Genomic DNA, 26343 nt, shown 5'->3' with positions numbered 1-26343 from the left:
AGCAGACTCTCCTCTGTTTGGAGTTTGTTTAAAACATAGACTGTAAAAAGATGGACACATCTTCACTCTCTTCTATTGTAGAAAAGGGAAGCCAATGTCCCAATATGGCGCTGAAATCTTGCCCTGATTGGGACCCGAGTCTAGGCAGTAGTGAGCATGAAGTGGAGCTGCTATATCAAGGTCCTGCCGACACTCCCTCAGAATCGGTTAGTACAGTTTACTGCAGAACAACTCATTATGTCTCGGTCAAATAAACAGTTATGGAAATGTAGAAATTAAAGCTCCAGTCTCCTCCTGAAAATCCCCCCAAAAGTATGTTGGTGCCTCGATGACTTCTTAGCTCAGAGAAGCTGCCAATCTCAGTTTTCAATCATGATGCACACCCCTGGTTTTATAACGTAAACTAAGACCAAACTTATTTGAAAAAAAGAACAGTCTTGAACTTACATCAGCATGATAAAAAAGACCTAAAATGACTGAATCCTTCTTTGGAAAAAAATATTTTAAGTATAATTTGATTGTTTTGTTTGTCTTGTGTCCCATTCAACTACATAGAGAGGGTGGGGTTTATGAGCTATACTGAGACCAACCACACGGGGGCGATCGAGACGCTTAGGCGGCGCTTCACTTTTCAGGAGTTGTGCGGCACACTTGGGGTGCGTCTCAACCCGCTCCCTAGTTCACTAGTCAGGGCAATGATTAGGACATAAGTCAATGGGCTGACTCCCTGATCAATGACAGGCAACTGAACTGGGGAGCTAATTGAGACGCACCCTTGGTTTAAAACGGGGAATAAACCTGCTCCATTTCAACCTTTCTCGCTCGTTGTGACTAACATATGCCACTCCTACTCCAGACTGCGTCAAAGAAGTCGGAGCAAATTTTCTCTGTTTACAGAAGTGACAACACCATAGGGACAACACGCACATGCGAGTGACTGTGAAAACCATCATGACAGGTATAAAATATAAACACTTATTACCATAGTGAATCAGGCCAAGACACAAACACGTTTTGGGAGAAGGATTGATGCTGTATTAACTTATTCAAATGCTAATTAAGGTACATATGGTGTTATGTTTTGTTGCCTCAAGTGAAGAGTTTGGAAGAGCTAACTTTAAGATCTTGAGCTTAGCAAGGTTATGCCAAGCCTCACACAATCTTTACCAAATGTTACACTAATATGTAGTAGATATCTTCACAAATGTTCACCTGGCTATTTTTCAAAATATGTGTAAAATGGTGTTGTGTAGAAGAAATCAAACAGACTTGCCTGTTTTCAAAGGCTGAGCCAGTAATGCCTGCCCTTAAAGAGTTGTAAACATTCAGACTAAATTTAATAGCAAAAGACTAAACACTGGACCTTCAGCAAAAAATAGTGCATCTGGATGGTTATTTTTTTAATCCAACCTACCTCCACATCTCTCGTTCCTCATCCCCCACCCCTTTTTTTCTTTTCTCTGTGGGTTTTTCCTACTATGGTGTGATAAACTGCACAGATACTCCATGTTCAAACACATTTAAACAAGTCTCTGTTCTCCCGCTGTGTAAGTGTTTGTATGCAGGAGTGTTTCTAAGTGTGTCGTCGTGGTCTAAAAACAACCTCTTTTGTGATATTTTCTACTCTTACACACATACAGAGACACCTGGCAACACTATGCAAATGTTTGCAGTCTTATTTTAGGAAATGTTTTTTAAGCTCCCACAGCAATGTTGACACCAAGGGACACTAAAGCAGACATTTCCCCCCAGTGTAATTTATTGGTTAATGTTCAGTTAGTTTTCCACAGCTATACGTTCAGTCAGATACCCTCGTATCACATCTAATTATTACAGTGTAATGTTGATGTTACCAAGCGTTTCTAGCTTCAATATAGAATTGAAATGATCACAGATTAACAGAACAAATCTCATGGCTCCATATCACAATAAACAACACTACAAAAACAACATCAGAGCAAAGAAAATAGTTCCAAGGGCTGCATTTACCTCACACATTTGGTAAGCAGTTCAGGTCTTTTCCCACCATACAGATATAAATGTATCTGGGTTTAACTTAAGTAGCCAACTACAACTGATTTATCTTGATTTTAAAAATTTAACTTTCTTTGAATTAGGACTGGAAAAAGATAAGAAGGGTACTGCAAGTGTTTTGGCTCCTGTATGAGAAATTGCTGCAATGTTCATCATTTGTAAGTATCTTTGGATAAAAACATCCGCTAAATGACTAAATGTACATATCGTACTTAACAGAGATGTCACAGAACCCAATGAGAGGGTACATTCTACAACAAAAGCTAACATCAGCTGAAAGGAAATGTAAAAAAGCAACAATCAACATTCAAAAATACCCAAACCGTTAGATAATGTTAATTTCGTCATCTGATCATTAACAGATACTTGCAAATGATCCTGCAAAGTTCAAAGAAAGATTTACTCCACTTCATTTATAATCAAATCAAACAACGTAAAAAACGCTATGCTTGCTCTAACAACACCTAGAAATAAATGGCGTTTCTACATTTTATTAATTAATATTATCATCTAAAAGAGAACTGGCAAAAGGAAAAATAGCATACAGCGTACTATATATATGTTTGACTTCAGTAAGACAACTGAAATAAAAAGTTATTGTTTCCGATTTGTGTTTGTTTTGTTTTAATTAACTATTTCTAAAATAAAGTTTTTACATTTATAATACACGTGATATAAATATGCCTCATAAATGATAAATGAGTTTTGACTGAACATCAATGAGACATTTGGGAAATTGTACAAATAAAATTATCTGCTATACTTGAACTTTTATAACACTACAAAACCGAAAGAAACTGAAACTCAGCAAGCTGTAAATGTGTCGAAAGCCAATCAGAATCCGCCATCAGTTCCTCTAAGCAGAATGTCTCACCTGTCTGTGAGTGTGACTCTTTCTGAGTCCCGAGCTCAACCCCAAGAAACTAACTTATTTATAGGTAAAGGGTTTGAAATGAACAAATGCTTATTGTATTCTAAATTTAAGGAGGAAAGCTATTTATTCTGAGCCAATCAGAATCCACCCTCAGTTCCTCTGACCAGAATGTCTCACCTGTCTGTGAGCTGGAAACTTTTTCAATAGCGCACACAGAATGCTAAGTTCAACCACACTCTCTTTTGACTGACTGCTCTCTCACACACACACACAAAAACAGTAACAATGATTCTTTCACACACGCTCACTCACTAATGGACAAAGCTATAAAACACAAATAAAACTGTTAACAAGGACAGATGGGCACCATGTACACACACGCACCGACCCGCAGTCCAATGCAGTCCGTCCAAAGTAAGAGGACCTCGGATTCATGACACATCAATTATGCACAATACAATGACAAGATAACATGGCTAATCAGAAATACTACCCAAATAAGGACTAAACAATGCAACCCAACAGACTGTGTTGTGTTTTGTGTCAGAATTTAAATGAGAATTGGTTTATGAGTTTGAATGCAATTCTTGAGTTTGAGGCAAATTTAAGTGAATTGAAATTCAAAGAAATACATATAACTGTAAGTTTACTACATAATGAGGAAAAGTGAAGTTTGATAGAATGAATGATGGATGGATGGATGGATGGATAGATAGATGACAGAAGGATAGACAGACAGATGGATGGATGACAGAAGATCAGATAGATAGATAGATAGATAGATAGATAGATAGATAGATAGATAGATAGATAGATAGATAGATAGATAGATAGATAGATAGATAGATAGATAGATAGATAGATTTCAAATTCACATTTATGAATCAAAAGAGAGCCAATTTTTCGATTGTAGATTTGGCTCAGCCCTGGTGGATGTTGACTGTAATGTTCACACATGAATGGCTTTGTATGGATGCTTGTGTAAGCTGTGCGGCTTCATGAGGATCTGTACGACTCTCACACAGTCTGTTGTAATTCAATGCACTGCGTTTGCCTGTTAGTCCCATTGAGCTGGTAGTGCGAGCTCTTCTGTTGCCTCTTTTTATAAAACCAAACCCCTAAGCCCACACCCACCACGGCCGCTACCACGCCAATTATAATAGCTGCGATCATCGGCCCGCGGCCTGAACCGCGACAGGGGTCTTCCGCACAAGAACCCTCCCCGGCATGCTCCTGCTGCTCCAGGCTGGGATCTCCACCTCGCTCCATCACACTCCGGTTTTCAGGGATTTCAGTCGGGACATGATCAGGGATATGGTCCAGGAAGTGGCCGCTGTCAATGGTTTTCCATGGATCCTTAATGACGGGTGTGGGAATGCTAGTAATTTCATCCTCCAGACTTACCATCCCTGAAGGTGTGGACATGTTCTCGGGACCCAAACCCCCTTGACTGGTGCTCACATTTTCAGGAGCGGACGCCGGTGTGTACGACATGGGCCGCTTGTGCAGAGCAATATCATCTGGGCTGAGTGTGATCGGAGTAAGGAAGGTGGTGGTTTTCATCTCCACACCATTTGGACTGTCTGTAACACCATCAATCCCCAATGTTTTAGAGTCTGTTTCCTCTGGGTTCTCCATTTTATCTTCTGCAGGTTCTTCAGTCGTGTCCTCATATTGTGTTTCAACAGATTCTTCCTTTTCAAGTCGGGTTGTCTCTTTGCCAAGCTCCTCCTCGTCTCCTTTCCTGTGGATCTTCTCCTCAGGTTTTTTCATTTCTCCATCTTCTTCCTCATCAGGACTGTAAATTAAACCTCCGGTCTCTTCTTCCACAGGGTTTTTGGTTTCATCCTCAAACACCTCCACTTCTGAGCGACCAGTCACGCTCTCTGACTCCGCCCCCTGTTCTGGCCCCGCCTCCCCTGTGGACTCGCCTCCAACTTTATCTTCATCTTTACCTTCAGAAACAGGATATCCATCTAGCCAGGATTCATCTGTGCCTCCGGCACTAGGACTGGCAGGCTCATTGGTGGGAGGATCAGTCGGATGGTCATGTTCCTCTGGGATCGTTTCGGGATCCGATTGGCTGTCGGATGTTTTGACCTTCATGTGATTATCATCTTCACTGGGGCTTTTAGCAGAGGAGGAATCCATAGTGATACCTGGATGCTCCTTCCCTTCATTGAAGGCCTCTGAAGGGAACCAGAACATGTGTTTCTGACTGAGCTGAGACACTGGAGGTTCAGTGACGGATGCTTTTGAATCTTCATCATTCTCCTCCTCCCCCTCTTCTGACACAACTGAATCAGGCGCAGGAGTGAATTCTTCTAATTCACGATCAGTTGACTGCGTTCCTCCTGGAATCAAGGAAATATGATGCTCCTCCCTCAGATGGCCATCTGTGAACTTATCCTCATAGTCGATGTGGCCTTCAGGATCATCTGCAAAAGATAAAACATACTGAAGACTAAACGCAGCTACACCCGAAAGGCAAACACACCCTTTGAACCTTGAGAATTGAGCATCTTGGAGCCTCTTTCTCACGTTTGGCACGGCTCTTTTAGTTCATAAACCTCACCAGTGAGTTTGCAGCTCACCTTTGACGCAGTGCTGGACCAGGCCGTACCATTCTCCACAGCTGTCGCAAAGCAGGCTGAAGGCCGTTTCTCCATTGGGCAGTTTGTATCCCGGGTCACAGGCGTACAGGAGTTCATCGCCCAGATCCAGCCCAGTTTTCCCCTGCAGATGTGAGTGTGGGAATGAAGGAGGCTGCCCACATGGAGCATCTGATGGCCGAAGGAGAAGTGGAACAGGGTCAGTCATGAAGGAGAAGAGCTTATCAAAAGTAATAAGTAAAAAAAGGATAAATTACATATAAGGCCGTTTTACACTGCACCTTCACTCTGATAGCTAGATGCAACAGCATACATACAGAAAGAGTCATTTCTGGGTTACTATACTGACATTTTAAGCAAGTTGCTTTCAGTTAAAGCAGCTCAAATGTGCATTTTAGTTTGGGACTAGTTTAAGCCTCATCTGTAAAACTGTAGGATAAAGTGCTAAAATGATCTGGATTAAGTCAGATTTCATTTTTCCAAACAATAGGCAAGATTTTGTTGTTTCTTAAAATCATGCATTGGAAAACTTGTGTTGATATGTAAGAGTGCAGTGCTCCTGCGGTTTTCAAACAACTTGAGAAAAAAACCTTTAATAATGTGTGTGTATGTGTATATAGATAGATATAGAGAATTATATATGAATTGAAATTAACCGAAAATATATAATCTGTTTATAACAGTAGTTTATAACTGCTTCGTATTAACAAATAAATACTGGCTGTTGAAAACTATTTCATTAATAAATTGCATTTTAAAATATATTCACATATAAAACAGTTCTTTTAAATAAAATAAAAAATAAAAACATTCACAATTTTATTGTTTTTGCTGTATTTTTAATAAAATAAATGCACCCTTGGTGAGCCAAAGAGACTTTAAAAAAAAACAAAAATTCTTACCGGTCCAAAATTTCTGAACTCTAGTGTAGCCTATATCTTTGTTTTAATTTTTTAGGAGAGGAGTACCATCACATTTGTCATTAAGTTTGAAAACCCCTCTATTCTCAAGCTATTGCTCTGCTTCTTTCACATGCGGTATATGAAACAGGCCAAAGTAATTAGGTATGTGCTACATGAAATATTCCCTCATGATCCCTCATAAGTGAAAAAACACAGCCCCCTTCTCCAGTTTCTTAGTTCCAGTGATTTAAAACTGACCGCTATCTTTCACACAGAATACGCCCAGTCTCTCAGTGTCGGCGGTAAAATTCTCCAGCTGAACGTCAACTGGCCTCAAGCTCCCCGGGACGCCGCTGCACACCGTGGTCCTGAAAGCACACGTTGGCAAGTTGGAAGTGAATTAGAAGAAATCTTTCTCTCTCTTTTTTTTGGTCTTTTCCCTTATAAAGGCAACAGACATGATGTCACTGTTAAATTCTGCTTACATATGCAGCTTCAACTCGCATACACAAACACACACACACTTTATGCAGTATATCCCCGTCACATTGCTAATGTCTCCAGTGTGTGTATAAATTCACATCACAGGTCTGTTTTCTGTAATGTGTGCATGTTTTCAAAGCTTTTGTCTTCCACCATTTCTGTCAAAAAAAGTGATTTAAAAAAGCAATAAGCCACGAGAGACTCGTAATATTTGGAGGTCCTTGGCATTAAAAAGTTAGAAAACCCCTTGGAAATTGGCATAGGATTATCTTTGAAGCTATTTTCAGTCAGAAATTGCTTCTAAGTTTCACAAATAATTAAAAAATAACGACAAATAAAATAAATGTGAAATTTTGAAATGGAAAACTGAAATAGTAGTGCCGTGACACATCAACATAGAATGAATGTGACATTTGCATTTATGATTATTTTACAATAGTTTGCATCCAAACAAAACAATCAAGTTTTATAAAGACTTCAAAATGTGACTCTCAGGTTCTCGAACTTTAAAGGTTCTGTCTGATGCTTCATATATATAGGACATTTTATGGGTTCCCGTCACGGGATCCTTTTATGGATTTAGTTTTAAAGTACCCCATTATGTTTTCCTTTGGATATTACCAGTGTGAAATAGAGCTGTTTGTGAATGTAAAAAGTCTGCAAAGTTTTGCATGACAAAAAAAGTTATTTTCTCCTACAAGAAAGTATGGAGTCATGAACTCCAGTCTCACTTCCCGCACAAACCTATGTAACAATGTAACAAATTAGCATAATGCCAATCTATGGTCTTTATTGGCTGCTCGTGAACAGCGTCTGCTTTGCCCCGCCCTCAAACACTGCAGTTGTAGAGGCCGGAAGAGTTTGGTTCGTGTTGTCGACATGTTGAGAAGAAGCGCTTTACTGCTGCAAATCCACTTTGATGCTCTTCCAAAGCATGAGGAATTGAGCTCGAATTAATACGGAAAACCAACGCCATTGTTCATATCACTGTGTCTGTGTGTGTGAGGAAAAGCTCAAATTCAGGTATGTTTAATAGCTCGGTGTTTTCATTTTCGCCGCTAGATTGTTCAAACCAATCACAACAGACTGGGCCATCTGACCAATCAGAGCAGAAGAGGGTTTAGAGAGACTGAATCTTTGAACAAACTGTTTTTAGACATCTTGAGAAATGAGGGAATGTGCATTATGTGTGTTATGACAGAATTGCAGTGTTTTTTTAACCTAGGATCAGGGCTTGACAGTAATATTTCTTGCTCAGCAGTCACTGTGGCGAAAGGTTTTCCAAAGATACTTGCCACTCTGCATTTCCACTGGCCACAATTTTGACATCAATACTATGAGGAAAAACTGCCATATCGATATGTTTAATATTATCGTATAATTTGGCAGCAGGAATATTAGGCTGCTGTCACTTTAAGAACTGACGCATGGATCATTTGTTTTACTTAAAACAGAACTGACTGTTTTTATGAGAATACTCACCAAGACCTAGCCTAGAAATCTAGACGCACCCTAGCAGCAGCAAATCTAATCTGCCTGCGAGTGTCATCTAGGAACTCTCAATACACGTCTGAGCTGTAAACGGCAAACTCTGGTCGGGCCAATCACATCGTGTATAGAGTCGGTGGGCGGGGCCATAATGATGACGGCTGAGTTGCGTTTGCGTGCTTCTAGTAAACACAGAAACTGGCGAAAGGCGGTCTTTCGAATCAGCTTTGACTGCGACTCTGGAAGACTTGGAGTTAAGCTTTTCTCTGAGAAAAGAACAAAGAGCGGCACTGAAGTCATTCTTAAAAAGGGAAGATGTGTTCTGGGTTTTGCCGACCGGATACGGCGAATGTTTAATCTGTCAACGAACTCCGTTTCACCTTCGTTGCTCTGGTTGGTGTAGCGCTATCGTATCGCGTGCAGAGGGAGTTTGAAAGACAACCGTTTATTCTCAGATTGAGCCCTGTCTATGGTGAGTTTCCAGACCAAACATCTTGATGTGGGTATGCTTGTTAGGTTAGCCAAGACCGGCATTTTGACATTATTTTGTGTGTATTTGACTGTTGAAGTTCAATAAACAGCAGTGCTGAGAGACGTCTTTATGTGCGTGCATTTTGGTGTGAGAACAAAATCTGAGGGAAAGAGTAAAATGATGTACAATCCCATGCCTAAATTCAAGCCCGTAACACCAGGAATATTCATCTGGAGCAAATGAAACGAGTGAATGAGGGGAGGAGGGTTTGTCTGTGTCACTCGTTGTCAAGAAAAAGGAGAGAGTGAGAAAGCGCACCTGGTAAAAATATATTTTTTGACAACACTACATTGTACTTATTAAAAAGATTACAATTAAAAATTGTATATATTATTTATAAGACTCAACCCACCAAAGTGGCTAGTAGAAGTGACTTGTCGGGTGTTAATGTCAAGCCATGCCTAGAAAACATGTAAACCCTATTGAAGGAGACTCCAGAATAAACTTGAATATAGCATGATACTCTGATGAATTAATATATTTTTCATTTAAATGTTATCAGCTCATAAACATACTTCATTACAAGAAAGAAATTCAATAACCTGTGATATTTTCCTCATATAGAACCTTTTTGGCAGAAAGGGTTCTATAAAATTGAGTCAAGAACCCTAAAGAGAACCTTATTTCGAAGAGTTCAGTCAAGGTTTATGAATATACTGTGCATATACACCCAAGAATGTCTGTCTGTTTTATCCCGATTCTTTTAGAGACATTCCTCCAAATGTTTGTGAGGGAAGTAAGTTGCTTACCTCACCTTTTAACAGTCAGCTGTGAAGTCTTAATCAGAATTATGAGCATGTGGGTATGTCTGAGTGAGAGCAGAGGGAGGCTCAAAGCACAACCAGACTGCTCGAGTCCTTATGAGACCAGACCCTCTTGGGACAGTGTTAAGTTACTAGGAAACACCCTGTGCCAAAGTTTAGTGATGAAGACTCTGAGCTGAACTGAGGTACATTTTCTTGAGGTTAAATTGCAAGGAGATATAATCCATGTGTATGTCATTTACGTGAAATGCATGCATCACGTCCAAAAAATCCATGTGTAATCTATAGGTTGCTCTGAAGGGAAGGCCACTCCTTTTGGCGAAACTCACAGATGCAAGTGATATTCAACAAAGGCCTCAGACATGCATAAATTCATACTTGATAACAATAGAATGCTCTGAGTTTTGCAGTCCAGACCTAAAAGAAAGATGTGTAAAGCTCAGAACAAGCAATATTGTCTTAAATCAAGCTTTTTTTTTCTTACGCCATGTTTTCTTGTAAGCAAAAATTAAACTAAATAGTTTGCTTTATGTATTTTGTCAAAAAAGTTGGGGTCAATTATACTTTTAATCAGCGAAGATGTATTTTGAATGCTGTTTTTTCATGGTTTCCACAAAATTATGAAGCAGCGCAACTTTTGAACATTGATTATAATAGTTGTTTCTTGAAGCAGCAGTTCAGCATATTAGAGTGATTTCTGAAGGATCATGATGATATCGAATATTCAGCTTTGCATCACAGGAATAATACTGTTCATTTAAATTGCAACAATATTTCACAATACTGCTGTATTTTAAATAATGCATACAGAGACCATAAGAGACTTAAATATGAATATGAAAACATTATACCGACCCCAAACTTATATTTAAGAAGTAAATGTAGTATCAAAAAATATCAAACTAAATGACCAATTATAATATATTTTAACAATATAGAATATAAAAAAGAAATTGCAGATGCCAGTCTGCTTAAGTGTCCTTTTTGGGCCCACTGTATGTTTCTTTTTTTTCTTCTCTATAGAATATGTCGTTTTGAGCCACATTTTCAACGTGATAATTATTTTGGGATTTGTGCTCAGTGGTAAAGTAATACATGGAGCAGCACAGAAAGTGAACACATGGAAGGTGCTGATATGTTCCTCAGGTCCATTTCTCTCAGGCCCTGAGGTGTAAATAGGAATGTTCTAGCTGAATTCACAGGTAGGATTCACTCTGTCATGCAATCACACACAAACACACACACATATATATATATACGCGAGCAACTCATCTCATTATCATGCCTCAAAAAAGCAAAATGCCCGATCACAGTTGGGGAAAGTTACTTTTAAAAGTAATGCGTTACAATTAGTGTTTTCAATCAATTAAAAAAAACAACTAATTAATCATAGATTTTTTTTCTGTAATTAATCTGGATTAAAAACAGAGTTTTTAATTTATTTGTATACTCCTCAAATGAATGTAGAAACATCTTTGTCACGTAACGTGAATAGAAGCTCACAAAGACGAGGATAAACAGGAAAAGGATCTTTATAATAAAACTCACGGAAATATCAACAAGCATAGACTCATAGACGAGAACCGACAAACACTGAAGGAGAACTGATGGCTTCAGTATACAAGGCAAAATAAGAAGAACAGGGTGATAGACGAGGCTTAGGTGAATGATATAACAGACTGGGGAAAACTGGGTCACAGAGACTTAACCAAAAACACAAGACAGAGCAAACATGCAATCTTAAAGATAGTGTATTTTTAATATATTTGTTGTAATGACATGTTTTTATGAATGAAGGCCAGTATCACTGATACTTATACTTAGTCTTTTAAAAATTACTTTTAATATAAGTGAACTTAAAGCAATCTTGTAACGGAGACCAGCTAGGGGCTATACTGACACTAGGGGGTTGCAGCCTTTAGCCTCCTTAGAGCGTCCGACTCTCATGCTGGCGGACCCGAGTTTGAGTCCCGCTTGGAGCGGGGCGGTTTAAACAGGAGGGGTGCATTCACATAAACCCATTATAATAAATGTCATGTTTACCTGTGGTCTTCCTACCCCACCCAAGTTATCAAACATTCTGCACTGCATAAATTATAAATGAAATATAGATTAAAGGGGGGTGAAATGCTGTTTCATGCATACTGAGCTTTTTACACTGTTAAAGACTTGGATTCCCATCCTAAACATAGACAAAGTTTCAAAAACTAATGTTGGACGTTTGATGGAGTATTTCTGTGTTAAAAATACTCCTTCCGGTTTCTCACAAGTTTCGGAGAGTTTTTTTCGAGTATGGGTCGGCTTGACGTTAATAGAGCGGAAGGTCCTTGTATGGGCTGTACGGGCTCTTCTCCCGGTAGGGTGCGCGCGCGCGCAATTAGAGCGAGAGAGGAAATGCACGCCCGGAAACACTCGCTCAGGTGCAGATCCAGTCGTCCGTGAACACTAATGTCGGTTATAGTCCGCGCCGCGCTCCACTTCATTCCTCCACTTTAACATTAAGCGACTTCAACGCTTCAGCACAGCATTCCAGGAAGGCAGCGCTGAATTTGAACCGATTTGAACGCAGAAATGCTTCAGTCGCATCCCAAAGTGGATCTCCAAACTCCAAGAAGTGTGTTTTTGACGGAGCCGTCCCAGCGATAAAGGTTCGGTCCTGCTTTGGAAGCAGCCGGTGAGTAAAACTCCTTCAAATGTCTGTGCTGTTGGCTATCGTCGCGTGAGTAAACATCAGTAAACGACACGATCGCGTGCTTCGTCATTCAAATGAGCTAACGGACTTCATTGCTGTTCGATAACGTCACACTAGTCTGACGTGCAAAACCGTTTTGCTTGCTACTAAGGTTTGGTCGCATACAATAACTGTTAGTCCATAAACCGAATCATGTCCTCATAAACTGAGAGTAAAGACAAATGTTGACAGGCCTCTAAATACAGTACATACCACAGAGACGGACGTCCTGCTGCTGCTGTTTCTATTTCAGCCTCCGAATTAGATTCTGGATCATATCTATTAGCTGAGATGATAGCAAGAGTTTCTCCACGCTTGAGGACGTCACCGCTTTGCGCGCTTGTCATTCTTTAGCTCCGCCCACACGATACGCCTCCAGGCGCTCGTTTTTTTCCGGAAAGACTCGGTACAGCCCTTATTTCTTTTACAAATATAATAAAACTAAAGACTTTTCGGAGATATGAAGGATGCAATACTACTCTATAGGTACTCAAGATTGACATGAGATTGACTGAAACTGAGTGTTTCACCCCCCCTTTAATCCTTATTAAAGCTACAATGGTCTCTGTTAGCTTTGTTCTTTGATTAACATTAATGACAGACAACATTAGTGACTGCTGTCACTTTAAGAACTCAGTTAGTTCATTTAGGACATTATTTAACTCAACTGCTCTTATGAGAGTACTCGACAAAACGTACATTTTGTCATAATTCTGTGTGTTATTGTTCGTTCGAGCGTTAAAGAGAACTTGATTTTTCGATGTCTGAGTGTTGTGTGTGTTTGCGAAGATATTCACAGACAGCACGTTCTCTTCTGTATTGTTGCACTTGAATGCTTTAGCGTGGTCATATAATGTAATACAGCCAAAGGATGACAGAAAAATGGATGCTGCATTAATTGCGTTAAATATTTTCTATTTTCTAACTAAATTGCATGCGTTAACACACTACTTTTGACATCACTAGGCACAATATGGCATTACACCCTAAAAAGTAACTAACTGCGTTACTTAGTTACTTTTTATGGAAAGTAATGTGTTGTGTTACTTTTTAGTTACTTTTTCTCACCTCAAGGGCTGGTCTTGTAAAGTAAACAAAAAAAGTTCTGTTTTTGGCAAATGTAAAGGCCCTTTTACATCAAAAACACACCAACAGCTCAAACAAACCTTTCAGCTGTGCTGCCATTCTGGATCGCAGAAGTATAGGACGAATAAGAAGAAAGTTACAGGCTGCATCCGAAATCACATACTTCCCTAAAATAGTATGTCACAAAAGCAGTTCAAATAAGTCAAAGCACTCATAAAATAGTAGGCAAAAAGTCCCCGGATGACCTTTTACTTCTGGAGAGGTTCTGAAGTGTGCATATGATGGACACTTTACTCTCCCATGAGGCCACAGGAGAGGATTTATGAATGACAGTAAAGCAACGCAAATGATGCTGGCAGGTCGCATGACATTGACAGCATGGAGAATGTAGAACATCCAGATTACATTCATAGAACATACACTGTCAGAAAAAAAGGTACATTGATGTCACTGGGGTGGTTCCCCTAAGGTACAAAACTGAAAAGGTACTACTATGTACCTTTACGGTACTTATACGCACTCTTAAAGTACTGATATGTACCCTTTAAGGTACTAATATGTACCATTTAGGGGTTAGTAAGGTACAAAGATGTACCTTTTCACTTTTGTACCTTAGGGTACTGCCCCAGTGACAGCACTGTACCTTTTTTTTTCTGAGAGTGTACTTTTTTAGCTGTCATAAATGTATTATTTATTCAAAATAAGTACCTAGAGAGTATATCATTTTGGATGCAGCCCAACACTCTTACTTGAGGAATAAAATAAAAAAATGAAACATAAATGAGATGTTTAATAATTGTTGCTTAGTACGATTGAATTGGATCATTGAAGGTCAAAGACAAAGTTAATAAAGTGAGATTAAGTGCATAAAGTATATTTGTATTATTTTTAATAATCTGTGTTTGTATTTGTATTTCACAGTTTTTATTCATTTTGAAGAAGACTGAGTCAATTTTGAGTCTACACTGTCAAAAAAAAAAGGTACATTGCTGTCACTGGGGCGGTACCCTGAGGTACAAAACAGAAAAGGTAGTAATATGCACTCTTATAGTACTGATGTGTACCTTTAAAGGTACCAATATATACCATTTAGGGGTTTCACTTTTGTACCTTCGGGTAAACCCTTAAAAATAAAGGTGCCAGGAAGAACCAAAAATGGGTTTTCACAGTGATGCCACAGAAGAACCATTTTTAGTTGCCCAAAAAAACTTTTGTGAACGGTTGTGTAAAGAATTTTCATTTTTATTCATTATCTAACTATTTTATAGTCTAAAGAACCTTTTTTGGACTACATAAAAACTTTTGTGCAATTGTGCAATTTGTGCTTTGGATATTAAAGGTTCTTCATGGAACATACACGCTGCCAGAGAACCATTTAAGAACCTTTGTTTTTAAGAGGGTACCGCCCCAGTGACAGCACTTTTTTTCTGAGAGTGCTAGAACTACAATAACCACACAAAGTGCACATAACGTCTCGATTTCTCTCAACATGTGGACAGAAGAGGTGTCAGTCACTAAATGGGAAACAAAGTAACTTGCATTACTTGAAAAAGATATTTAGTTTTAAAAGTTAGTTACTTGAAAAAAGTAATCCGATTAGGTAACTGACGTTATAATGCATTATCCCCAACAATTCAGCATAAGCTGCAGTTCTTCAGATAATGAAAGTTCTTACCCCACGCTCGGTCCGGAGAGCCAACCCCGCGAGCAGGCCGAGAAGGCACATTCCAGCACTGCGTGATGCAGGTCGGCCCCAGATGCCACCCGCGCCCCCTGAGTAATGCAGGCGTGCGTCGCTGCCTCGAACCCTTCCTCCTGTCCAGCTTTTGAAAAACTCTCCAACTCCAGTAAGAACACACGTCCTAATGGAGAGACTGGTACAAACAAACCAGTTTAAAGTGTTACTCCTAAGAATGCACATTTGAGAATACATTACCTCAAACAGGGGAAATGAGAAGGACATCAAGACATTTGGAGAATTCAAGGATATCACCAGAGCAAAGGAAGCATGAATGGCATGAATAACACCACCAAAGAACTTAGTATGACAAAAGGCCATTTTAAAGAGCAGGATACAACCTGAATAGGGTCAAGTGAGGGGTGTATTTTAGGCATTGTGGCAGTTTAAAGCTATTCCAACTGAGGGTTAAAGAAATGCATTAGAGGAACAAAAATAAGTTTTAAAACTAATCCACATACAGTAGGCCAAAATCTGTTTTAATGACTTTGCAAGTTTGATTATTAAAATATGAGGAATGTATTTTATATTTTTTAAATATTTCAAATATGAGGAAAGAACAAAACAGCCCGCACAAGCCTGCCACAAATTATATCCGCACAATTTGGCATTCATTGTGTCACAAATAAAAGGATTTATTAAACCAAGCAAAACTAACTACACAATAGGGATGCACCAATATGAATATTATGGTCGATACCGCGATATAACGACAATTCTTTATATTTGAAAGCAGATAACTGATATATAATGGCCTATAAATCTAAATACAAATTTTCATTTCATTTTTGAAAGCCTGATTACAAAATGAAAAGTCTCACCATTAAAAGCCATGTCCCAAGCACACAATTATGATGTTCTTATTATAATTTTATGTAGCCTATGACTGTATTTACGTGTATTTTCCTTTTTTTTTTAAGTGATTCCAATCATATTTCAAGCCATTCAAAACCATCATGGTGAACTGTGTGTATATGAAGTCAGACACACTCTGTCAGTTTAAATCTAGACTAAAAACACATCTCTTTACTATGGCATACACACAGAACATTTTTAACTTTCATTATTCAAATCAATTGACTGATTGTTAGGCTGCATTAACTAGGTCAGCCGGAAACCGGGAACACTTCCCATAACACCTGATGTACTCGTTACATCATAAAAAGAGTGGCATCTACGCTAATGTTAGTCTCTCTGTTTATCCCGAGGTTTATCCCGGATCTGGGCCCTGTCCGGATCGGATGGTGGACCTGCCTGGACATGACCAGCTCATCCTGGAGTGTCTGCTGAGCCGTGTCAAATGGTGTCTCCTCCGAATTTGCCTCACTGGCACGACATGCTCAAAACCCGTCTTCGGCGCAATAATTCCGATCTTTCATGTATTCATACTCTTGTGTAATCGACGCCCCATCCTAAATAAATCCGTCTCTTCCGTGATACCCTGAAATTTTGAATATTCCAATCTAATATGATTTCTGACCTGTAAGGTTGCCAGAATAATAATCTTACACGGTGTGTTAATAGGCCAGAGGAGAACTGGCACCCCGACTGAGTCTGGTTTCTCCCAAGGTTTATTTTTCTCCATCATGCCCCGATGGAATTTTGGTTCCTTGCCACTGTCGCCTTTGGCTTGGCTTGCTCAGTTGGGGACACTAAAAATATGATTCAAGTTATTCAACTTATTATACAAATAAAATGTATGAATTAGGTCTTATTTAATTCTATAAACTATAATACTGATCTGCCAACATTGTCGCTATATGACTGTAAAGCTAAATCTAATTTTGTCGCAATATTATCCTGTTTGACACTGTGAAGCTGCTTTGACACAATCGTGATTGTAAAAGCGCTATATAAATAAAGTTAATTGATTGATTGATTGATTGAAGTGTCTCAGCTGAAGGATCCATTATTTATCGGCTTTAATATATCGGCCTCATTTTCTTATCTGGTCGATAACGATAACATTAAAAATAAACATATGCCGATACCGATATGGTGGCTGATATATTTTGTGATCCTACTACAAAATATACAAAATCTGTGACATTTTTTAAATAAATGATACATTTTGATTAATGGGTGAATATGACATTTTCTAGAAGAAAAAGAGTTGTTTAATTGTTCTTTTGCCAGCTGCAAAAGCTTTTTTTTTAAGTACATCAATAAGTTAAGTAAAATAACTAAGAAAATAAGTTAATGTAACTGCAAGTTAAAGTTTGTTGAGTAATTTCTACTTAGTTGAAGTTTACTTTGCAATACCCTGTTTCAAATACATTTTACTCAAACAACATAACATTGCATTATGCCATGCTTTTAAAGTGTATGCTTTTGAGTAGAAAATGAACTCCAGATGTCACAAAACTAAGCTTAGGTTTTATTTATTTATCAAAAAATGCATGCCCCAGACAGTTCATGATGGGAACACCAGTACCAGAAAGTTGAGTATATGTTTTACTTAATCTGATAAAGTTGTCATCACTGTAATAAAGTGATCAGTTGGCTTAACTTAAAAAAAGCGAGGAAACCCACTGCCTTTAAATAATTAAGTAATAACTGCTTAATAACATGTAATTGAAAAAATGAAGTTATGTAAAGCTGACGATTCCTCATAATTATTTGTTTTCAGTTACGCATTTAGTTTATTAATTTTAATTTATTTTGTTTTTTTTAATTCTTGCCTGAACGTATTACTTATAATTTATTCAGAAATCACTTTTTTGTAGTATTTCTTTATACTATCATTTACAATGAAAGTCATCTTTACAGTGCACAAATGGCTCTTTAAAAAATGGTTTTAGATTATTAAAATGTTCTTTACAGAAAGAAAAATGTTTCACTGAAAGGAAGGGGTTTTTGTTTTTTTGTGTTTTTTCACAAAAAAAAACAAACAAACAAAAAAAAAACATTTTGGGACCTTTATTTTTAAGTGAACACACATATATCCACATATTTTACCACAAGCCTCACCCTGGCTATATTGTATATTATGATGTAAAGATGCATCACAGGCAGCATCCTAACAAATCTCTCATAAGGAAACTTCTTCATTACATCATTAGTTTGTCACAGTTTCACACAGAGGAAATAAGTGAGTCAATGTAAACTCTCTGAACTTTCACAGAGCCTCTGATTCAGTGTCTCCATCAAGCTTTGAGATATTGTATTAGACATATGCTATAAAAACTAAACCGAGGTTATATGATCACATCACCAAACGTGCAGTGTTTTTTAGAAGCGTTTCATACGTCCATGTTTAATAAATACACATCATCCTTTGGGATGCATTTGAACTGGAAGAGTTCAGGTTAGCAGGATGGTGTCAGTGAGGTAAATCCAGTCTGAGTCCTGTTCAGAAGTCTGACTAATCAAGCTGACCCAACCACAAACAACCTGCCATCTATCAATCGTTTGCTACAAATTCATTAGTGTCATATTGATGAGTCTGTTATGCTGATGTGAAGATATCAGGGCTTTGTGGTGGATGAAAATGAAATTCATTAAGTGAATTAGAGCTTTAGTTAAAGGACTTTAACTCTTCAAACATCAAACATGAATAGACCGTGTGAGAAAGGGGAAACAAATTTGGAACAAACATTACACAGAGCATCTCTCACTCCAAAACCACACTGTAAAAAAAATTGTGTTGGTTTTTGTTGGTTTAACTTAAAAAAGTAAGTAACCTGGTTGCCTTAAAATTTTGAGTTTATTGAAATTAAAAAATTGAGTTGATACAATGAAGGAAATTTGTTTAATAAATAGAAACTCAAAATATTATTGTATCTGAACCGTATAAAAAATGTAATAAATCATGAAAAAGCACTATTTGGCTGCGTCATCACAAATAAAACACTCAATTACCCAATATGCTTACAAAATCTTTTAATAATATTTTAATAAAGGTTGTCGAATCTCAAAAAATGTTCATTGTATTAACTCAAAATTATAATTTCAATGAACTAAAAATTTTAAGGCAACCAGGTAACTTTTTTTCTAAATAATTTTTTACAGTGCATGGGACAAGGCAGGGTGGAGGATTTATTTTGTGTTTGGATTGTTATATATATTTAAAAATAATAATAATTTGTTTTCAACTTCGAGCCAATGACCACATGTTTTGCATTAACAGCTTAGCAATTTTCAACTTTTTTATGTTATAAAATATTTAACTCAGTTTTTAAGTCTGTTAAATGTAATTTAAGTTGAAATGACTTAAACATCCAAATTGATTGTACATAAAAAATGTAAACATTAAAACAAATGTTAAAGATAGCTACTTTTTACAGTGTGTCGTAAAATTTTAAGTTCAGTCAACTTAAATATCCAAGTCATCACTTAGTACAAATTCCCATTTCACACAAGTTGACTTAACTTAAAATTGTAAGGCAGTGTGACTACTTAAAAAAAAAGTTTAAAGAAGATTTGTATATATATATATATATATATATATATATATATATATATATATATATATATATATATATATATATATATATAATTCAAGTATGAATATATATATATATTCCAAATTCATGACTCATGATTCCAAGTTCATGATTTTTTTTTTTTCAAATATCATGAATTTGGAGTCATATAGCAAGTTCTTACATTTGTACCATTTGACCTGACCTAAACTTTTCATTGTTTTATTTTTTTTCTTAAAAAACACAAATGATAAGCATGACCAAACAAAATGGCTTCTTGCATGAATAGGCCAGACTGATTTTGAAATTGGCGGAATTTTTGTTTTTTGTTTTGTTTTATAGGCCTATTATTTTAAAAACAAATGCTTATGTGATTATTTTAATAAATAATACTTATTTACTGTAAAAAAAAAAGTTGCTGCCTTAAATTAAGTACAATCAACTTGGGTGTTTAAGTCATTTCAACTGATAAAGAAGATGAAAATTGCCTAACTTATTTTGATGAGCTAAAGCAATGTAAAAACATACGTTGTCATAACTTATTGATCATATATATTTTCTTACAGTGAACTCAAAAATGTAATTCTTTGAATGAGCTTCCAGACCAAATTAAGATGTTTCTCAACTCTAAAATGCATTGGGAAAATATTAAAAGAACTTGAATGTATTCAAGTCAAGTATTTTAAACAACTTAAGAGAACGAACACAAAAATGTGCGTCACGTCGTTGACCTTGACTAAATTGTTGTTTAGAGGAATTAGTTACAGCTTTAGCTATTATACTTTTAGCGTTTCCCTCCCATTCACACACAAACATGCATCTAAACACACGCCAAAAACAAATATAACACTCACGCCACTGCTTAAGCCTTTGTAAGCTGGACACACGCATGCGTCCATTCATCGCCTCGCGTAAATGCGTATTGCAGAGGCGCGTGAAACAAATTACCGCGTTCAGATCATCAAGAGAAACTCACCTTCCGCGCGCGTCAGGCAAACCAGGTATCCCAGCAGCGGCAGGAGCGCGAGCGCGAGCTCCCGGTGACAGGCTCGCCCCATTCTGAACAGAGATGCTGGAAAACGGAGGCAAAACTTTTCCAAATGTGACCGAAAAGGTGAAAAATCCCAATTGAATTGAGCACTCCAAACGGACAGGTCCGATGATTCCGATAGCCGAGAGAAAAGAACTAATAGACGCAGTGACAGAGATGCAAGGGGAGGTTTATCTGACCAAGAAGTGCATTACCGAGCTGCTGGTGCGCTCGTGCGAAAACTCGCATGGCGTTGTCAGTAAATACGTCATGACTCAGAACCTGTGCAGTACCGCATGAGAACAGAGACTCTAAGCACTGGGGCTGTTCCAGTGCCGTGGGGAGTCTGTGCTTCCCTGGCACAGGGGAAAGTTTGCGACCGTGTAATGCGTTTTTCTTTTTTAGGACCCTTAATTTTGGTGCGTCTTGTCACCATAGAGCGCCTGGCTGCATGTCAGTTCAGAACGAGCAGGACAAAACCAACTGTGCCTGTGTCCTAAATTCTTGGGGCCAACCTCAGGACACATTAACTTTGATGAAGCTGCTGTCAGGCAATATGTGACGTGAAAGCATAATGGGTGTTTTCGCCCACCACCCACAAACACACACACACTCACACACTCCCACTCACATTCATTAAATTGAAAAGGCTTTTATGCTGGAGAAAGTGATAGTGAGTGTGAATTAGCAAGTATGTTTGTTTTTTAGTGAGTAAGTGGCAGGATTGTGGCCAGCGCAGGCTGAGCAGCTTCTAGTGTTATTTCCTTCAATAACAGAGCTGTGTGTGATCCTAAATTCCTTACCTTATTATTTAGTCAAGGCTTTAGCTGAACAATTACAGCTTAAAGCCGGCACACACGTATAAAACCGTGAAACTGCATAAATTTGACCTACACTGAGATCGGCCCTTTAACAAATTCCTATAACTAGAAAGAGTTCAATAAAACACTGACTTAAGCAAAATGATCACAGCTTCAACAGTGATGGTCCAGACTCACAAAGCCACCACTTTACTTTACGTTTTGATAATGATCATATTCATCTACAAGAATGTTCTTTCTGAATGTGCTCACAGCATTTTAAACATCCAGTCCACTTCTTGTTTATCCGAATGTTAGAGAAAACATGTCATCCCCTTTCTGAGAACATGAAAATGCACTAGCCAAACCTAAACGCTTGTAATTCGAGAAGACTTTGGAATATAATAATAATAATAATAATAATTTTTATTTATATAAATTTATATATACTTATATTTAACAAAATCTTAAAGTGCTACTGAATTAAAAACAATCAACAACAATAAATAAATAAATTAAATAAAATTAAATAAATAAAACTGAAAAATAAAGAAGTAAAAAGTCAATTAAATGCTCTGCTAAAAAGGTGGGTTTTAAGACCACGCTTAACAGCATTTGCAGTCTGTGGGGTCCGCAGGTGGTCAGGGAGAGCATTCCGCAGACTGGGGGCTGCAGAGCAGAAGGCCCGATCTCACATAGTACGGAGATTGGTTGTGGGAGTTTTAAGACGATATAGAGAAACAGAGCCGAGGTTGCGAGTGGCTGTTTGTGTGGTGAGGAGTTCCTTGAGATAGGAGGGAGCATCACCATGGATGCACTGGTTGGTAAGGAGAGAGATCTTGTACTCGATCCTGAACGTCACAGGAAGCCAGTGGAGTGATTTGAGAATGGGGGTGATGTGGTCGTATTTGCACACCCACCCTCATGAGGATCCTAGCAGCGCTGTTCTGAATACACTGCAGCCTCTGGAGATTTTTGCTAGGGATGCCGATAAGGAGCGCACTGCAGTAGTCCAGCCTGGAGGAGATAAGGCGTGGACAAGCTTCTCCTCATCTGCCGGTGATAGAATGGGACGAAGTTTGGCAATGTTTCTGATGTGGAAGAAAGATGTCTTGCACAGGTGTTTGAAGTGAGCTTCAAAAGTAAGCTGCGATTCCATTCTGACCCCCATATTGGTTACTGAAGTGGAATGACCTGACCAGAGAAAGCAATGCTGGTGATAACAGATTTCCGGACCTGAAGTGGAGTGCCGACTAGGATAGCTTCAGTCTTGGAGCTGTTTAGCTGCAGAAAGTTTTGCTTCATCCACGCCTTTATCTCATCCAGGCAAGTGATCGAAGTGGATGGTGTGAGGTCAGCAGAGGGAGATGAACTTGTTCTAATGTAAAGTTGAGTGTCATCAGCATAGCAGTGAAAAGAAACCCCATGCCGGCTGATGAGACGGCCAAGAGGGAGCATGTAGAGGATTAACAGGAAGGGGCCGAGCACTGAGCCTTGAGGGACACCGCAGATATACACCTAAATGTGGTCTTGTTTTAAAGAAGACAGCTGATAAAAAAATTCAAGTATGAAAAAGTTATAAAAGATTACATTTACAATTTTTTACTCTAAAATTACTATAAAATAAAAGCCATATGTCTAACAAGCCAAATTTGAAGTTGATATCACAGATTGAAGATCCTGTGAGATTTTGTTTGGGCGCTGTACCGAAAATAGCCACCGGGTGCTTCTGTTGAATTTAGTTTTGATGCATGTCTGGCTATCACCAGACCAAGCTCAGTCGTTTAAGATTGAACATTGGTCTGGACAGTCTGCTCTGTATTTTCTACTGCACAAGAGGCGTGATAAACAAGCATTATTCAAATGACTCTGTACGCAATTGGATAGTCCTTCAACCAATCAGACCAAAAGAGGCGTGATAAAAACGGGCACTGATCCATCTTTCTCTACCAGCCAATAGCGTGCCAGGTGGAAAAGCCGGTCTGTGATTGGTTCTTGCAAAAGTGTAACAGAAAAGCAGTAGAAATGAATGTACAGGTTTCCAGGATGAGCTACGGGCAAAATCAAATCGCCAGCAGATCAGGCTGGGTTTACCCAGTCTATTCTCCTGTAGCAAATTAATACATTTCGGTCAACTTCTTTCACAAAATATGGAACCTTGAGACTCAGATCTTTCCGAAGATGTGTTTTGTCTAAATTAGAAATGGTTTTGATTATAAAGTAGTTGAAATAAATGTTTTAAAATGAAACCTTAAACCGCCCACTAGGGGAAGAGCCAGCTAAAATAATTTAAAGTACTGTTTCCATGGTAACGCAACAAATGATTGAAACAAATAGAACCTAATTTATTATGATTATAAAATATGCAATATGAAAAAAGCCAATAAATAAAAAGCACCAAGCGTTCTGCTAGTGGGATGGTAACCGTTAAAGGCACAATATGATGATTAAAATATCCAAAAACCACTAGAACAATGTTATATATTTTGACTTGTGTCCTTACATTATCCAAAATTTTTCCAAGAATGTTTAAATCCAGAGAAATTATAAATTTCTTATGGATGACATCATACCTGCGTTACCCTTGATTTCCGTTTTTGTTTTGTTTTTTATTTTGTAGAAACTATGAAAACACCAAAGACGCTTTAATATATGATGTGTTTTATTACACAGATAAGCAACTGTTCAAATAAAAAACGAGAAAACGAATAGAAAACGAATCACTGTTATAGCTCAACACAGTTAGTCTTGTTGTTTAAATCTTTTTATTATAAAGTTATGTTTTTATTATAACATAACTTTCAACACACTCAAATGTATCTAATATGATAAACAGTATTGCGTTTCCCCACAGGCATGAGCAGAAGAAGCAGAAGCACTCGTCTGTGAAAAGCTACGCCTTTGTTTTGAATAAGCGACCTCTAGAGGCAAAAAAATACATATTGTGGCTTTAAAGCAGCACTAGGTAACTTTTCAACCTTCATAATATATTTTTTAAGAATCTTGCGATGATAAATCGACTTACAATAGGTTGAATGACACGTCTGCCATAGCTTGACGGGGTCTGTATCGTTTTTAATCGTACTTTTAAACTTAGGGTTTCGGGTAGTAACCCGAGAACAAAAAGAACTACAAAATTCGACTGCTTTACGGCATATACGTCACTTACACCAACACACACACTTCCTTAAATTCGGACGTGTGAGCCCAACTTTGTTCGTCGGATTATATAGTCATGTCCGAAGCAGCAGAGACAAATAAGAAAGAAAAGGTTTTGTTGGAGGAAAGCAATAAGAGGAAACGAAAAAGTGATGTGATTAAAGGCAGGACGAGGATCAACATGTGACCAGCGTTTGCTCGTCGGCGTGAGCTGAAGGAGGCGTGCCCGACCGATGCTGTCATGCTTGTTACGGTGAGCTACCACTCAAACATTGAACTGAAGTATCATATAGATTCTGTAAAACGCTAACCAATAGACTACTATAATGACGCTGGCTTGTAAACGTGAGCATCGTGATTATTTGACGTTTGAAAAAAATAAAACCCATGCAATTATATTCATATGACATGCTGAAGCATATGCCACTGACTGTAACGTTACCTGGGATGAAGACATTTCACACGCGACGCCAGAAGAACACCTGCATCTGAACTCCTCCTGCAGTGTTCAGGGGAACTGTTAGTGCTGCACCAACCCACGGGGACACTTTTATGAAGTTATTTGGCCCGCACCGCACCACTGTATATATTTTTACAACCCGCCCCGCACCCACGACCATTAAATAGACATACGGGGTCCGCGGGTTATGAGACGACCCGTGCATCACTAGTTCAGGGCTATCAGGGTTGTCATGTCAACAAATGCACGCGCGATGGCATGCCCTGTTGTAGGATGACAGATCTTACGACAGTAGTTGAGGACATTATTTTTTCCAAACTGTGGGGGGACCCCGAGAGCAAAAGTAGCCAAGTGCTGCTTAAAAGGGATAGGTCACCCCAAAATTAAAATTCTGTCACCATTTACTCACCATGAATTTCTTTGTTCTTTTGAAAAAGAAGAAAAAAAGATGTTTGGAAGAATGTCAGTAATCAAGATCTTGGCCCCCATTGACTACCATAGTAGGGGGAAAAATACAATGTAGTCATTGGGGCCGAGATCTGCTTGGTTACTGACATTCTTCCAAACATCTTCTTTTGTGTTCAACAGAACAAAACATTTACACTGGTTTGGAGTGAGTAAATGATTACAGAATTTTTATTTTTGGATGAACTGTTCCTTTAAGAATGTTCCATTTTATCATTTTGCAAACAGTATCGGAATGTTACTTCGAAATAATTATAGTTTTAAAGAAAAAAACATTCTATGAATGATGCAATAATAGCGTTTTTGTGGACATTATTAAAGACCAGATTAAACGAACATTCTACGAATGTTACTGGAAAAATGTTTGTTCACAACTTCAGTGGAATCTTGCCCAAATGATAGTTCCACGTTAGCTGGGAGGTTCTTTTTTTGTCAACTTTTTTTGCTATTCAGTTCTATTTCTGACTTATTTCAACAAAACATTCTTTTCATAGTCTTCTGGCTCATTCACATGGCCTTTGGCAAAAGTTCTTGGCTTCCATCTTGTTGTCCTGCCATGCACAATTCTTGTTCAGTCCCTGATGGTGGACACTAACCTTAGCCAATGCAAGAGCGGGCTGTAGATTCTGAGATTACTCTGAGGTTCTTTGTAACCTTTTGGAAAACATCATGGAGGGACTTTGTTGGATAGCATAGGTCCTAGCAAGAGTAGCAGTGGTGTTAAATGTCTTCCATTTGGACATCATCAGCTTTGGTAGAAT

At 38.2% G+C, this 26343-nt stretch overlaps 1 protein-coding gene across 1 annotated transcript; it reads right to left on the bottom strand.

Annotated features, from left to right (window-relative positions):
• Positions 1–1279: 1279 nt before the first annotated feature.
• On the bottom strand, positions 1280–21162 carry susd5 (sushi domain containing 5). Its single transcript, XM_067426571.1, has 5 exons — positions 20645–21162; positions 15182–15380; positions 6681–6790; positions 5503–5691; positions 1280–5346 (listed from the first exon to the last, which is right to left on the bottom strand). The coding sequence occupies exons 1-5, from the start codon at positions 20724–20726 to the stop codon at positions 3926–3928; spliced, it is 2001 nt and encodes a 666-aa protein (XP_067282672.1). The 5' UTR covers positions 20727–21162; the 3' UTR covers positions 1280–3925.
• Between the last annotated feature and the right edge of the window lie 5181 nt (positions 21163–26343).

Source organism: Pseudorasbora parva, chromosome 19, assembly GCF_024679245.1.
Source record: "Pseudorasbora parva isolate DD20220531a chromosome 19, ASM2467924v1, whole genome shotgun sequence".
NCBI lineage: Eukaryota > Metazoa > Chordata > Actinopteri > Cypriniformes > Gobionidae > Pseudorasbora > Pseudorasbora parva.
The sequence above is the reverse complement of the archived record's forward strand: the minus strand, read 5'-3'. Positions and strand labels throughout refer to the sequence as shown.